Source organism: Corvus moneduloides, chromosome 3 (genome assembly GCF_009650955.1).
Source record: "Corvus moneduloides isolate bCorMon1 chromosome 3, bCorMon1.pri, whole genome shotgun sequence".
In the NCBI taxonomy this organism is placed as follows: Eukaryota; Metazoa; Chordata; class Aves; order Passeriformes; family Corvidae; genus Corvus; species Corvus moneduloides.
The window spans coordinates 52,441,002-52,455,801 of NC_045478.1; the positions used below are offsets into that span (position 1 = coordinate 52,441,002).

At 40.4% G+C, this 14,800-nt stretch overlaps 1 protein-coding gene across 2 annotated transcripts in view; it reads right to left on the minus strand.

The window, feature by feature from the left end:
* Positions 1-1,242: 1,242 nt before the first annotated feature.
* Positions 1,243-14,800, minus strand: part of CEP85L (centrosomal protein 85 like) — a 137,706-nt gene continuing 124,148 nt past the window's right edge. For both annotated transcript variants that reach the window (XM_032101557.1, XM_032101559.1), the window contains exons 7-13: positions 13,763-13,915; positions 13,327-13,481; positions 11,736-11,853; positions 11,368-11,418; positions 7,630-7,737; positions 7,034-7,247; positions 1,243-5,956 (exon numbers count right to left, since the gene is read on the minus strand). In XM_032101557.1, coding sequence (XP_031957448.1) covers positions 5,793-5,956; positions 7,034-7,247; positions 7,630-7,737; positions 11,368-11,418; positions 11,736-11,853; positions 13,327-13,481; positions 13,763-13,915 — 963 coding nt within the window. In that variant the 3' untranslated portion in view covers positions 1,243-5,792. The remainder of the gene's footprint in view (positions 5,957-7,033; positions 7,248-7,629; positions 7,738-11,367; positions 11,419-11,735; positions 11,854-13,326; positions 13,482-13,762; positions 13,916-14,800) is intronic.

A 14,800-nucleotide genomic window follows, 5' to 3' on the forward strand; every position in this document is an offset into this window, starting at 1 on the left:
GAGATCAAAAATAGCAGAAGATTAGGAAATGCATTGGTCCATTAAGTCCTGTTGTCCACACACTGCCTGGCTCCTGGGAATGCATCTCAGCAGGGCTGCAAAGCGCGCGTCGGCTTCTTGAGAAACCAGGAAAATCCGGCTTCTGACTCAGCCCACACTGAAACACTGACCAGTTTTGGGGCTGGGAGCTGGCCCCTGACGCTCCCCCAAGGCAGAGCTCGGCCCTGGGAGCCGGGCTGGCAGCGAGCTGGCCCAGCACTGGGACAGGATATGGCTGGTGCCCCACCCCAATATAGCCTGACAGCAGTGGGGCTCTGAAACACCCTCCTTTGGCACCTCAAAGCTCAATACAACCCATTTGGCCTGGGAGGTGTTTCCACCTTCAGCATTACAATTTAGTCTCTCAGCAGGAGACTTTTTTTTTCTAAACCAGAACTAGACAATGGTTTCCTTTTGCCTTCCTTGAGGCAAACGCTTTCACAGGTACACAGACCATTAAATCAGTTTTCTGGTCTATTAATACCCAAAGGTTGCATTCTTCAGGGGAGCTGCCAAACTGCTCATCAAGGCGCCACAAAACATTAGCTGAACCTAATGTTCAACAAACAGAGCAGTCTCCATGACTTGAAGCGTGCCTTTATCTCCACAAAATTCAGACCTTCGACACCAAGAAAAGGAGGAGAAAAGCAGCAGCTGCCCCTAAAGGGGGAGTAACTGAGACAAAGCATGAAAAGAAATATGCACATACTAAAATGTAATTAAATACCGTTCTTCATACTATCCACTTTCCCTTGCCATTTGGAAATTTTCCAAGTATACTGAACCCATTCATTTACAAAACAAACGACCCAGCATCGTTAGCACATCCTGCAGACTTAATTTACATAAGGAAGGCAATCTACTGCAGATTTACCTGCTGTAAATTGTGCTCATTCAAGATGCTGCGGTGTTATTTGCAGCATTATTGTTTAAGGCTTCATTTTTACCCACCTGTGGAGTCGTATTTTGTTTGTTGAATTAAAGGCAACAGAACATCCACTACTACCGTTGTCAGCAGTGCTTTAGTCGTGGTACTTTGAAACTAAACCTGACTTTGAGCAGCTGGTATTACAGCAGAACAGACCACTCAGGGAAGCTGGCGTGGATGTTGGGAAGATGTTTCATGATTCCTTTCTTGCCTCCAGCTTTGGTCACTTCTGTCACATGCCAGATACTGGACAAAAAAGAACCATGAAAAATTCGCTTTTGTAACAAAATTTATTTCTGCTCTGTGGATACAAATCCCAAACATCAACAAACAAATTCCAGTGGAAAAATACCAGTCATTAACAATGAAAACTTTTATTATTATTTAATAAATAGAACTTTGGCATTCAAAATTCTAGCTGTAAACCCTACTTTAAAAAAAATTACAAAAAGAGGCAAGAACAACAAGCCTAAAGCTGAGCCAGCCAGTGGCTCCTTTACTTTTTACAATGAACACATTGTGATTAAGTCATGACAACTCTATTTACATATGAGGTATTCTGAGCAGTTCAAAAATTGAACCCAATTTACAAAACTACCAGTCTTCAGGGACTGATCCAGTACATATGTCAGCTGTGCTTTAAAAAGAGAGCTCCAGACACTCCTCCCCACTGAACCAATGATATACTGTAATTAATATACACAGAAAGAACACATTATGATTTGTGTTTCCTGCTCACACATCATATTCAAAGAAGCTGCATACTACAACCAGCCTAACATTCAAAGTGTACACCTAGTACCTAGTTTCAGTACTTCTGTTTCTAGACATTATGCAAGAGTTCTTACTACAAAAGCTTATTAGCAAAGTAATGGCAAGTGAGAAGAAAACAAGGTGCAGTCATCAGCATCCTAACAACTTATCTGAAGTTCAAAGGGAATATACATTTACTTCAGGCTAAAAAGGCACAAAGGTATACTGCTGTGGAATTAATATTGCTAATGAGCTACCAGAATAAATCATCCCTTTAGATAACAACCACTGATCTGTTTGGAGTCTAAGAATGCAGATTAGTTCAGAAGATCTTTTCTCCACTCACAGCAGAACTCGTCATATCAATGAGAAGAGCACAATTATACTTCCAACTGCACCTGCATCACACCACTGAGAAGGACAAGGAAAACTGGAGCAAATCATGCCCTGGTGGAGACACCGCAGTGTGCTGTCACTGCCCATGCTATGGCAGCAGGTCGTGGAGGAAAGAGTTTGCTTTCTTCCTTTCCCTGTGCTCCTACCCTTCCCAAGAAAAATGTCCAAAAAAATGTTTGAAACAAAAGACAGGTAGAGACGGCAAAAGAAGGAAGGAAACCTTTTGAAGTGAAAAGGACGGAACTTCAGCTCTTGAATGACTTCACCACCCATCATCAGTTTCAAATGCTGGAGCCCGAGTGGGTGGTTACAGCAAATCTCCACAATTTCACACATCTGTCATACCACAAAGCTGCACAGCGGAGTTCAGCAACCTAAATCACATTTACATGACTGAGCTGCATTACTTCTATATAGTAAATACTTCTATATAGTGAATACATCATCTATAGCTTGTCTGAAGACGGTTACTTTCCATGTCTTTTTCAAAATACATTCTTAAATACAGTAGTTACTGTAAATATCTTCTAGAGGATCATATAAATTCAATCTGAAACTGTACAAAATGTTACTGTACAGTTTGCTGACAGCCAGAATGGTACAGTACCCATTCATCTGCAGCTGTTTTTCAGCCCTTGGGATTGTCTAATAGCTACAGCAAAAAGTTGTCATGACTAAATCGAAGCAATTCCAATGTTAACATTCGTTAATCACCTCTGTATTAAATATGCTGAATGAGACCACACACACTACATTTTAACCAATTAAACAGTCATGCATATCTTAGACAAAGCTTATTCCATTTAGAGGCATCTGTAAACTGATGCATATATAGTAATTGCTACCACTACAACAGGCCAAATTTTAAGAAATCAAAGCAAAATACTGTATCGCTGTGAATAGTCAATTGGTAGTCTGCATCTTTGGCTCACACATCCATCATTTACCTCCCTATTTTAAGTTGACTGAGGCAGATAAACTCAGGGGGTTTTAAAATCAAGTGCTTTCAAGTCAACATAAACATTACAGGTTCTGTAACAAAAACATTAGAACACAAGATTACAGCACTGCAATCAAAGTATTATGAATAAAATGGGATCTCCTCCCAGAGGGACTTTCAACTAATACTTGAAGAGCATAAAAGCTCTGAAGTGCTTTGCAAATATAAACTACTGATCTCAACTTTGCAGTACAGTATCACCATTTAGCAGGAGGGACAGTGGAGGCACACCAGCCAAGTGACAAGCTTAATAGTTCAAAGTGACTCAAAAGATCTCCTGCTCCCCTCTAATTGCTCTATTAAACTCCTTATTATTTCTATCAAATGTAGAAAAATGTGGGTTTTGGTAATTTTTTATAGGTACAACACTGCCATCTAAGGAAGCAATAATGTGTAACTTGGGTGTTTCCTCTCTCCCTAATATTTTTTATTTATTATGTGAAATGCTATTGTTGAATTCTGATAGGAGACAGATGCCATAAACTGAAGACTACTTCACTGCAGGGACAAACCCAACCAACCACACCCAAGGAACAAGCTGAGGCCTTAGTCACAAAAGCCAGCACTGTCAAGAGGCACAGCAAACTGTGCAAGCCCATTGGTACAAAGATCCTTGTTTTCAGTTTTGCACTAGTATAAAAGTACACCTTCGATGCAGCAGGTGTGTATTAATATGGAGTTAATATTGCTAATGAGCTACCGGAATGAATCATTCCTTCAGATAACAACCAGATAACTGTTTGCAGTCTAAGAATGGAGATTAGTTCAGATCTTTTCCCCACTCCTAGCAGAACATGTCCTACCAATGAGAAGAGCACAATTATACTTCCAAGTGCACCTGCATCACACCACTGAGACGCATAAGGAAAACTGGAGAAAATCATGCCCTGGTGGAGAGACAGCAGTGTGCCTACAGAAACAGCACAGAAATTTAAAATAAAATGGCCTCATTTTTTTTCCTCGAAGTAGACACAAGATAACATCACTTGAGATTTCATCTAGACACTGTTTTAGTGCTCACAGGAGCTGAACCAGTCAGATTAATCCATCTGATAACTCCCTGTAACAGTAATATAAATAGCAACACTACTGTTCACAAATTAGTCCAAGTCTAGTTTCAGAATAGAGAAAACTGTCAAATAAATAAATCCATACAGCTAAAAACAATTAAACCACTAAATTATAAAAACAACATGAACAGTAACTGTTAAACAATGAACAGAAAGCAAAACATCACCAAATCAGAAAACTGAAGATACTCACTTTTGCCATAAAAATGTTACCTTAGAATTAACTTGGTTCGAATTGCTATGCTTTCCAAGAGATTTCTGCTGTTATCCCCACTCCAGATCAGATGACTGACTTGCACCTTAAGGCATCTGAAACCTTCTTGTAATACCATATGAGTAAGTGATGCATGTATTTTTCTTAACAGTGTAATTTAAAAGTGGTTTTGCTCTTCGCAAGTTTTTGTTTCCTTCAGTTAAATACAATTTTCCACCATGCATAACTGTGCAGCTAACTTGCAGTGATGTTCCAGGAAATGTCATCTGTCCCATGGGAGCTAAACAGCACTGCCAAGTGACACTCACTGAATAAGCTGTGAAACATGAGGTTACTATTTTATGTAATTACTTCCTACAAAAATGGAGAAATCAAGAATTCTCCAACAATGTGGAAAATTTTTCAGTCCTCAGATAACCAAGTACTTTATACTGCTAACTGGAAACATTCTGTTTTGAGCCTTAATTTTGCCAAGGGTCAAACACCCTTTTTGTAGCTGTGGTAAAAATGGCTGAGGTGGTGCACAATCTTACCAGAGGCCTTCAGGAACAGAACACAGACCAGCAACATTTTGAAATGGAAAAGACCTAAGGGGAAAAATAAGTACAAATGCTAAAATACAGTTGTTGGTTGTTTTGGTTTTTTTTTCTTGCAGCCATGGAGTATGCTGCAGTTTTATGCCTTAGAGCTTCTCTGGGTTTGTCACAGACTTTGTACTATTGAAATTCCTTAGAGCAACATGAGGGTGTTTCAAATAATCTACATTTTAGGGACTTGTTTGCATAAAGGAGTTAAACTTGGTGTTTTTCTGCTACTGGACAAAAAAGGTAGACATCGATTACTAAAAACATTTTTCTTATATGCTAATTTTTGACAATTAGGACAGAAAGTACTTTTTGAGTGCTTCAAGATTGTTCCAATTGCAATTCTTAGAGTGAAGTGCAGTGGCAGAAGCCTTGAGCTTCACCATGTACAGCTATGGGTTCTTTGACCCTCTCCCTTAAGATCTGAACACAGATAATGCCACACAAACCCTTGATGAAGGAAAGGACTGAGCATTGTAGCAGCATGGCTGTTTTGAAGCTCTGATTCCAAAAACTAGGCGAAGTAATAAGATGAGCCCAAATGAAGGAAACAGAGTGTCCAACTGAATCATTCTTCACAGCTTGTTCCTACATTCAGTAGTTTGGAGAAAGGTTTCTTGCAGTTTGTACCACTGTTCACACAATGACTGCCCCCTGCACACCAGACTCCCGAGATCAATCACACACAGCCCTCAGAGATGCGCGTCTGGTGCTATTTGCAGCCTTCCCATATGGCTCCTTAATGGAAATGCAAAGACCTGTGACACAGCAGGACTCAGTAAGTCATTTGCTACTAGCTGGAGTGTTGTCATTGAGTGATGCAGTTGTCCCCCATGTCCTGAGCATAACGGTCCGACATTATAGTCCTTAACTCATCAATATCCTTCCGCAGCTGACAAACGTCCAAGAGTTTCTTCGAAAGGGTCTCTGTGCTGTGGTAATTTTCACTCTCTTCAGATGAACAGCTCAGTGCTACGAAAAACAACACCCAAGGTTAAAGCTCCAGCAGCTGTGTCCTGTGAATACTGCAACTAGTCACCACTTGGAAATAAGCAGCAGGTCATTTTAACTACAGCATGCTTCAGTGTGATTAAAAGCCTACAAAATGTAGGCTGTGAACCTAATTCAGAGCCCATCAGTGTTTCTCTGAAAGACATGCTTTTCTGTTTGCACCAAGAGCTAGACTTGCTGAAGTCTGAGGAATCAGAGCACCAGTGGAAAATAATGGATAGAGCAACCATTTTCTAGAGACTTTGGGCGCTGCTGTAGTCAACCAGAAAAGAGGGCTAGCAGGTGTATAGCAGCTCTTGCTGCACAAGCACTGAACTTTACCTTTCTACCTTGTGATGGTTCAGTTCAGCAACCTGTCCACCTGATGAATTCTAATTAACATTCAGAAAACATTAGAATACGATACATTCAGGTCAAAACCAGCTTGTTAGAAGGAAAGGCCTAACAGAAACTTTGTCTGACTGGTTTTAGGGCATGCTTCTCATTTCCTGGTTAAATTTAACAGCCTAGTAAATGCTGAAGACTAGATGAACAGCACTAAAGATGAAGTTATCAGGCAGAAGGCTTATTTAAAACACCTGGACACCCCCACTCCCAAACCAAACATATACATATTCAAACAGTAGATGGATATTGCTATCACTTGACCCCAAGGGCTTTAAAACAAAAGCACAAGATGTGTTTAGCATCTCTTAACCCTCACAGCAGCTGCAGTGTGTCTCAAGAGGGACAGACACCTGGCTGCACACCTTTCTTTTCTAGAGCAGTAAACATATCCATGATTGGGTGCACACGAAGAGCCAGCTACCTGCTCTCCTGACTTGGCAAGGCCCTGTGTAGTCACATGCAATTAGTGGCCCAGAGGCACAGGAGCCCAGCTTTTCCCAGGAGCTCCATGAGTTCATGCACTACTGCTCCATCTGCATAGCAAGGGGACACAAGCTTGTCCAGCTGGCAAGTCCAAGCGTCACGTTAGCTAAACTGTTATTCCTTTGTGTCAAAACATTTATTAAACACTGGAAAGCCAACACCACTTACATCTGATTCCCAGCAGTAAGGAAAGGTTAGGCTCCTTGCCCTGAGCTCTCTGGGTAAGAATACTGCACAGTGCTTTCAAGTCAAACAAGCAATGGGACATTTCCTTGAACAACTGGTCTGCTACAGGCATCTTCTCAGACACCGGCTGCCTGGACTGCTCCACCAGCCGCATCTGCTCCTTCAGGCAGGCATTCTCTTCCATCAGTCTTTGGTTCTTTGTGAAAAGCAAATAGAAAAAATGGTAAAGTCAGTCTGCAGCATTCACTGTAGCAGAAAGTTTCAAACCACAAATAGTACAATTCAAAATGATTAATTTCCAAACATATAATCGGTATTTCTGTACTCCTCCAAAGAACAGCATACAGACAGCTTTTACATGGCTATTTCATGTTACCATTACTTAGCCATCTTCACCCTTTAAGTTCTCACTTCTTGAGGTAGCGGTGGTATGCATTATAAATCTGTATGGGAGCCAGGACAGTCAAGTATGTAATTAAGCTCATAAAGCCCTACCAAGGGATCTTCTAATCATTCTGTAAGGTTCTTCCTGGCTTTGGTGTGGTCAGGGATTGGGTTACTGGTGCTATTTTACTTACTTCAGAGAGAGTTTTATTCAATTGCTCTATATGTCTGTCTTTTTCCTCAAGCTCATTTGTCATCTTCTGAATTATCAGCTTTTCTTGTGAAAGCTTCTCTTGCATAGACTGAAATGAATGAAAACACAGGTTAATGATCTTAAATAACAACAAATAAAGAAACCACTAAAATATGGAATCACCCGCTGTCAATTCCCCAGTTTTCAACCACAGAGTCCAAACTGAGAAATCATGAGATACTGCCAAAATGGAACTTTCAGAGTGAATGCAGCATGACCACAGGTGTCTTTACTCTTGAAAGTACTCATATTTATTCCACTACTTGGCTTTTAAATCTGTAGATAAGTCTTTCCAGGTCATCTGGCAAAATTCAGAAAGAGGAATATTCAAGCCATCTTATCTGAATACTAACAATGAATAGAGACTATATAAACTCCTGATGCTTTCAGAGAGATCTCTTCAGCTGCGACTTGCCACCTGTAAGATTTACCAGTGCTGACGAGAAGGCAGGGAGTAATGAGAGGCAAGGCAAGGCCAACACTAAATGAAGTTTTTAAAGGCCTGGCTGGTCACAGGAGGTGTTGCATTGACAAAATTTCCCTGCACATTCCGCTTGACACCACATAAGCAGTGGGGAGTCAGTACTCTGTGATACTCTTTGCAAAACTGGAAAACAATGGTGATAACAGTTACAGACTTAATATGGACTAAAAAACCCTCAACACTTTCATGTCAGCATTAAGAATGAGCAGACAGAACCCAGAAATGACTACTTGTTTTTAAAACCATTTTCATACACTTGACCTGCTGCTCTTTTCACCCACAGCATGTCCCTCAAAAGGAAGTGCTGAAGTAATGTGTATCCTAAAGATAAGCTCTTTGAGAAAGCACAGCTACACACGCCAGTGGGGGGAAGGAGGCAAAGGAAACCCCGGGTCAGGAGAGGGAAGGAAATAACTGCTTCAGGCATTTCCTTTACGTGCTTGCAGATGAGCAGAACCTGTAGTGGTGTTGAATCATTGCTTTTTAGAAACATTATCTACTGAGAAAAACAGCCATCACTAGGTTAGACTGAAGGTCCTTCTAGCTTCATCTGTGGCATACAGATGTCATACTTAAGAAGCATGAAGTGAACAGGGCAATGCAGTTGCCCAAAACACCCTCCCAGCTTCCAAATATCTTCCAATTTTAACAGTCTTTGATGAAGATCAAGTTCAGGGACACCCAGAGCCCCAGCTGGGATAGATGCATTAGTACAACCACTTACACGTTTCATGTTCCCATCAACAACAGACAAAAAAAGTTTGACTGTGCAGCCTTCTGGAGGGTAGGAGGTGGTAGGGAAGACAGGGTGAGAACTATTAACCTTCCCCAGTGTATTTGCAGAACTACGTCTGCCATTAAATTTGCATGACTCTGCAAACTAAGCAAAAAACAACTTTTAGAACATTCTAAGCAATGTGCACATGTTCAGCTCAAGAACTGAGCTCCATGTACTGGGAAATACTAGAAGTAGAAATCAGTGTTTACTTTTAAGAGATACACCTAAGATCTTTCATTCTCTCTTACCCTCATCATAAAGCTCAGAAAAAGCACATGTGCTTAACAGCTTGGCTGACCTATAGTGCTAGGATTTCCACGTTCCTCATGGTGCTATGAATTCTCCGTACTTCACCCTTAATTTCTCCATATGCTTTCCAAAGTTACAACTTGGTGGCAATATTCCCAGCCTGGCACAGTTGGGGGTTTATTGTGACTGACAAGATTGACAGATATACTTCGGGTAACATAGGCATTGTACAATCTGACTTACTTCTACTCTCTTTTTTGGTAGTAGTTTTGTGATATCTAAATTAATCATGTAAATACGGATTTCTTTTTTAAAACACCTCTGCCATCTACAATTTTTCCCTTTCTAAAGATGCACTATATGTGCAGCACAGCATCTTGTCAAGACCAACCGGAATTTTAATCCCTCTCACTCGGAACAACAAATCAATGAAGAAAAACCATACAAGGAAGATCAAAATAATTTCACCATGATTATGAGCAAATAGAAACTAATACTTCTTTATACAACTGCTGTCTGAAACAGAATTTGTTTTCAGCTTGCGAGTTAAAAAGAGTGAACTGAAATACATTCTCAAACATAAGTTTACAATGTGGCAGAAGACAGGGAATAAAATGAGATCATCTTAGCTGAAGATAAATTGCACCTCTGTGCTGATAAGGGATTTCAATTTCTAATGAACTAATTTTCAATGATTCCCAAGTCACAAGTATGGAAGGCCAGGGAGATCAAGGATACAAAGAAGCTGCTATAATCTACAAGTAATTTGAGGGCTGACACCATTTCCAAATCTTGTTTTCTGTCCTTATATAAAATACCTCAAGAGGAAAAGTAAGAGAAAGTCCTGGAGAACAGAACAGTACCCTGTTCACAGACAGTCACAACTATTCAGCATTTCCCAATCCAGCTCCCTAAAGTCATGTCAGGCTAAACACACAAAACACTGAAGATCACTAGTCTCAAGATAAACGTGTTGGTGAGAAAAAGACCAGAAAGTTTAGGAAATGGGAAAAGATTTAGGTTGATGATAATACATTTAGCAAGTTGCGTGTACTTCTGATAAGCACAACATATATATGGAGTACATCTGTAAATAATCTTAACAAAAAGGGACAGAGAACCTCAGAAAGGTTATGAAGTTCAAGCTGAATTTCTTTTTAACTATGTAACACCTGAAACAACATTTGCCTGTGTCACAATTTTTGCATATACCAGTCTGCTCCACTTCAGTTTGATAAAATTAGTCTTCTCAAACCTTGAGAAGCTTAAATGATTCCATTTCCTTTTCAGTTAACAGACATACATCATGTTGCAACTTTAATTCTCCTACTGCTTCTCTACAAATACACTTCATACACTGCAATCTAATCAAACAAATACATGGCTGTTGACAGGAATCAGGCCTTCTATTTACTGTGGCAGAGAAAGGAAGCAATTTAACGGTGGAAGACAACTTTTAATAGGCAAATGACATTCTAGAAGAGGAATGTGGAAACTAGAGTTTGGCTTCAAGATTTGCTGAAAGCAGATGTTTGGGCTTTTTTAAATGCTCAGCTTTTTCTACGGCAAGTAATACTTTCTCCCTAAAAGCTAGATAATGTTTCTTTTTCTCCACAACAAACAGTGGTCAATGAGTAACTTAACACTCTGTTAATCAGATCTAGAAAGCTGCAGCTGACTCCTTACTGACAACCTCTGCTGTCTAGAAAAATCTCTGGCTCCAAGCTAGGTGCCCAAGATCCACGAAGACAGTTAAGGTATCTAAGTGTCAGAAACCAGTTGAACAGGGTTCAATTTGCCTAAATGATGTCAAATGTGAAGTGGGATGATTTAGAAAGGCACTTGTCTTTTCTAACAAACTGAACAATGAAGCCCCTAAGCAACATCGCTTTTGTACTTTGGATGATACACTAGACCAGCAGAATAGCAACAGTTTTTCACTTTTTGATGAGTATCAGTTAAGTGCTAAACCACAAAAACACAATGACTACACTATGAGCCTGCAAGAGAACATGGGTCGACTACCATCCGTAAGACTTAAGTTTTTGGAATTTCTCCCTTTGACTCCTATTCAGAGAGATAAAAAAAATAAAACTCAACTTTAGCAATATTATTCTTATGAACTAAAAATGCACACAGTAAACAAGAGACTATACACTTTTCCTTACCTGCATGTCCAAAATCAGTCCAGTTATCTGATTTTGTTGATTGTCTATGACCTAGAATATAAAATAGAGTAATTTAGAAGGCTTGAATCTCTTCAGATCCTTGTCTAAAAATCAGCCTACGTGTAGCCATAGATTTTAAATAGCATCTTTAAAAACACAAATGACAAGACAGTTCAACTGTTCAACTAACACAAAATTCATGCAAAATAAATGTACTGAACAGAGACAGACAGGTATTGAAAAGTCATCTGAATTAGCAACAAATATGTAATTCTTCAGTGAGATATTTATTTCTAAAGTGAAAAAAAAAGAAAGAAGTGCAGGATTTAAGATTAAAGATGCCATCAGCAGATTATCTGCAGACTAACCTTACTAGCTTTCTCATTCTTCTCTTTGAGACATTCATTCTCACTCTGAAGCTGTTTTGTGTCCAACATAGGAAGCCGGATACCATCTTCCAGGCATTTTTCTACTTTCTGTTGTAAACTGCCATTCAACATGAAAGAAAGATTAAGTGGGCTAATACAAACCAGAGGGTTGTGTGTTCTAGGGAAAAATTAGAAACTTGAGCCATCTTCCAACCAGAACTGTAAAACTACACCTAGGAGAATCCAGTCTTATCAATGAGCATGTAATTCATGCACCAACAGTGCACGAATGATGCAAAAATTCTGAACTACTCAAGTTGCCATGGCCCTGACAAGGACAGATTCATGCAGATGAATGCAGGTTTTATGCACCATATTCTGTGCTGGGTCTCCCAAAAAGCACAGCTCCAGCATAGATCAGAGGCATCTGTGAACCTTCAAAGCTTTGGGAGCTTTTAAATCAGATTGTCTCACCGGGGCACATACAACTCGAAGCGGAGTCCAGAATCAGAGGCTGTGCCCAGTGCTGGTGTCCTCACCCGTCATGCCCTTTGTGACTTGTAAGGGCACAAGGCCATTCCTGCCAGGAATGCACCCACAGGAGGGCATGGCCTTCAGACCCTTCATTGCTCAACTCAAGCTCATACGTGTAGCTACAGCCTCTGTCAGCTCACCTTCTCTCAGAAAGGAAATACATTTTATTAGTGCTAATCTTGCTGTCTAATTTAGAAACCAGAGGTCACCCCAAATATCTGTAGGCTTTCAAAAAAGACAGAATGATCCCCCTCCAGATTATGAGAGCACGAACGCCTTCCATTGGTAAGATGGAAAAAATGTGTCAACAATTTGGCTGGCAAGGTGTCCCAGCCAGCTCGCCTTTCATCATGGAAACCTTTCAGACTCCTGTGGCATGCAGCTTTACCCAATGGAGGGGCAACCAACTGCAGGAACATCCACACATACTCAAAAGTGATTCTCTCCTGCTTCCCTCTTCCCTTTAAATAAAAAAATTGTTTAAGTAGCCCCCCTGATCTAAAATGGAACATAGTAACAAAGTCTCCATGTCTTACCTGGATAGTCTTGGATATCTTTCCCATTTGTTTTTTCATACTTAGGCAAGTTCAATGACAACATACTAACTACAGCTAAATCTCCTTGTAAATACCTGTACCCTCGATGAAAAGATAAGAAACAGCTGGAATTTCTTGAAATCTTTGACCCTTCCCTCATATACCCATCAGCCAATATCCAGGGAGTTTTCCCACAGTTCATGACAGGATCAGTTATAGCCTTACTGACAGCTTCTATATAACATCCTTTTGCTACACAGGTTTATTCCATCTTCTATGTGCCAGCAGGCTATGACGCCATTGCTGGCATGTCCCACATCCTTAAAGACAGATAGCAAAGAATGCCCTGAGGTAACTTCTCTGTGGTATTAATTACAACCTGCCACACAGCAAATTGTAAAACCCTTGCCATGAAAAATCATTAGCCTTGTAATAGATTAAGATTGTAAATAGCATTAGGTCTTGACATCAGGTGGGGAAGCACACCCATTCCAGGGCACAGCCTGAGCTGCTGTTCATACCTCTGCACTGTTGTGACCAGCTCCTTTTCTTTTTTCTTCTGAGCCACCAGCTGTAATTCTCTCTCTCTGCACTGTGACCGGGCCTCTCCGAGCTTCTTTTCCAACTCAGCCATGGTTTCTTGAAGTTGCTTGTTCTTCTCTTCTAGAATTTGCAGCTAACACAAGGTTACATTAGTCAGACACAGTGTCACACCAGCAGAAGGCCTTGTGGCAGACCACAGCCTTGCAGGGACCTACTGCATAGTTTCACACCCACGTTGCTTATCTGACCGTGAGAAATCCTAATACCTACAGCTTTCTAAAAGATTGAAATACTTCTCTTCCTAAATGTAAAGGTGAAAAAAAAAGAGATTTTGAAACAGTAAAAGACTTGAGAACAGGCATTAAGGAGCTTACTTAAATTTTTAAAATGTAAAACAAACCCCCTTTACCTTACCTGTTTAGTCTGCCCTTCTATATCATCCAGTGTTGGAAGGTCAGCCAGGTATTTTTCTAAGGTTTCAATTCGTCTTTGTTTTTCTTTGTTTTGCTCAGACTCTTTCTGGCATTTCTTTTTCAGGCTATTAATATATCGGTCTCTAGTTTTAAGCTAGAAGAAAGAAAGAGTACATGCTTTAGGATAACAGTAAAAAATAAACCTGCTTTGGAAGCAGAGGCTGTTGACTCTCCAAGAATTGTAGTCTCACCTGCATGAAAGGGTTGGCTAAGAGCAGAAAACAAACCCAAAAATTATTAATCCCAACAGCTTCAAGTTACAGGCCCACATGTGATCTCAAACTACAGCTGCTTCACCTCTGCCCAGAACCATCCATGTGCCTTATGAACTGAAAACACGAACAGTTCAACATTTAAAATACTGTTAATTCTTTCACCCACTGAGATGTTCATGTGCAACAAACAATCAGGATATATTTTAGTTCCTCTGGACTAGGAAAACAACTTAAAACACAAGGACCAAGAACTTAACCTACCAAAAATGGAAGCCAAAACCCTGACTTTGATGCAGTCTGACAATCACATCAGAAGGCATCAGAATAGCTGCTTTCTTAAATACCTTTTCTACAGGCACCTTGATTTTCCATAAGTCTGGAAAACACTTTTTGTCCTATGTTACCTTTGTTCATATTCCTGATCCTTCTTTTGCTTTATTACCTAGGTCAAAAAAGTGGAAAGAAAGGCAGGAAAAAAAAGAGTATTTTCCACTGTCCCTCCCTGCCCTCTCTCTCCTTGAGAGCTTTTTGTTCAGTGAACAGAATGGACAGGTTAACAGGCAAATCAAGACTGCGCAGTGAATTGGGACCTACAGACCACTCTGCTGGCACAAGTACTGCTGCACAGGTCCTCACCACTGCCACTGCCTGCCAGTTCCCACACAGTGAGGAACACAGGCAGGAATAGCTCAGACAGGAGGAAGCAGCAGTATCCAATTTCTGCCCTTCCTGCCTCAGTGAAAAGCATATTGAGTGTTCACAGG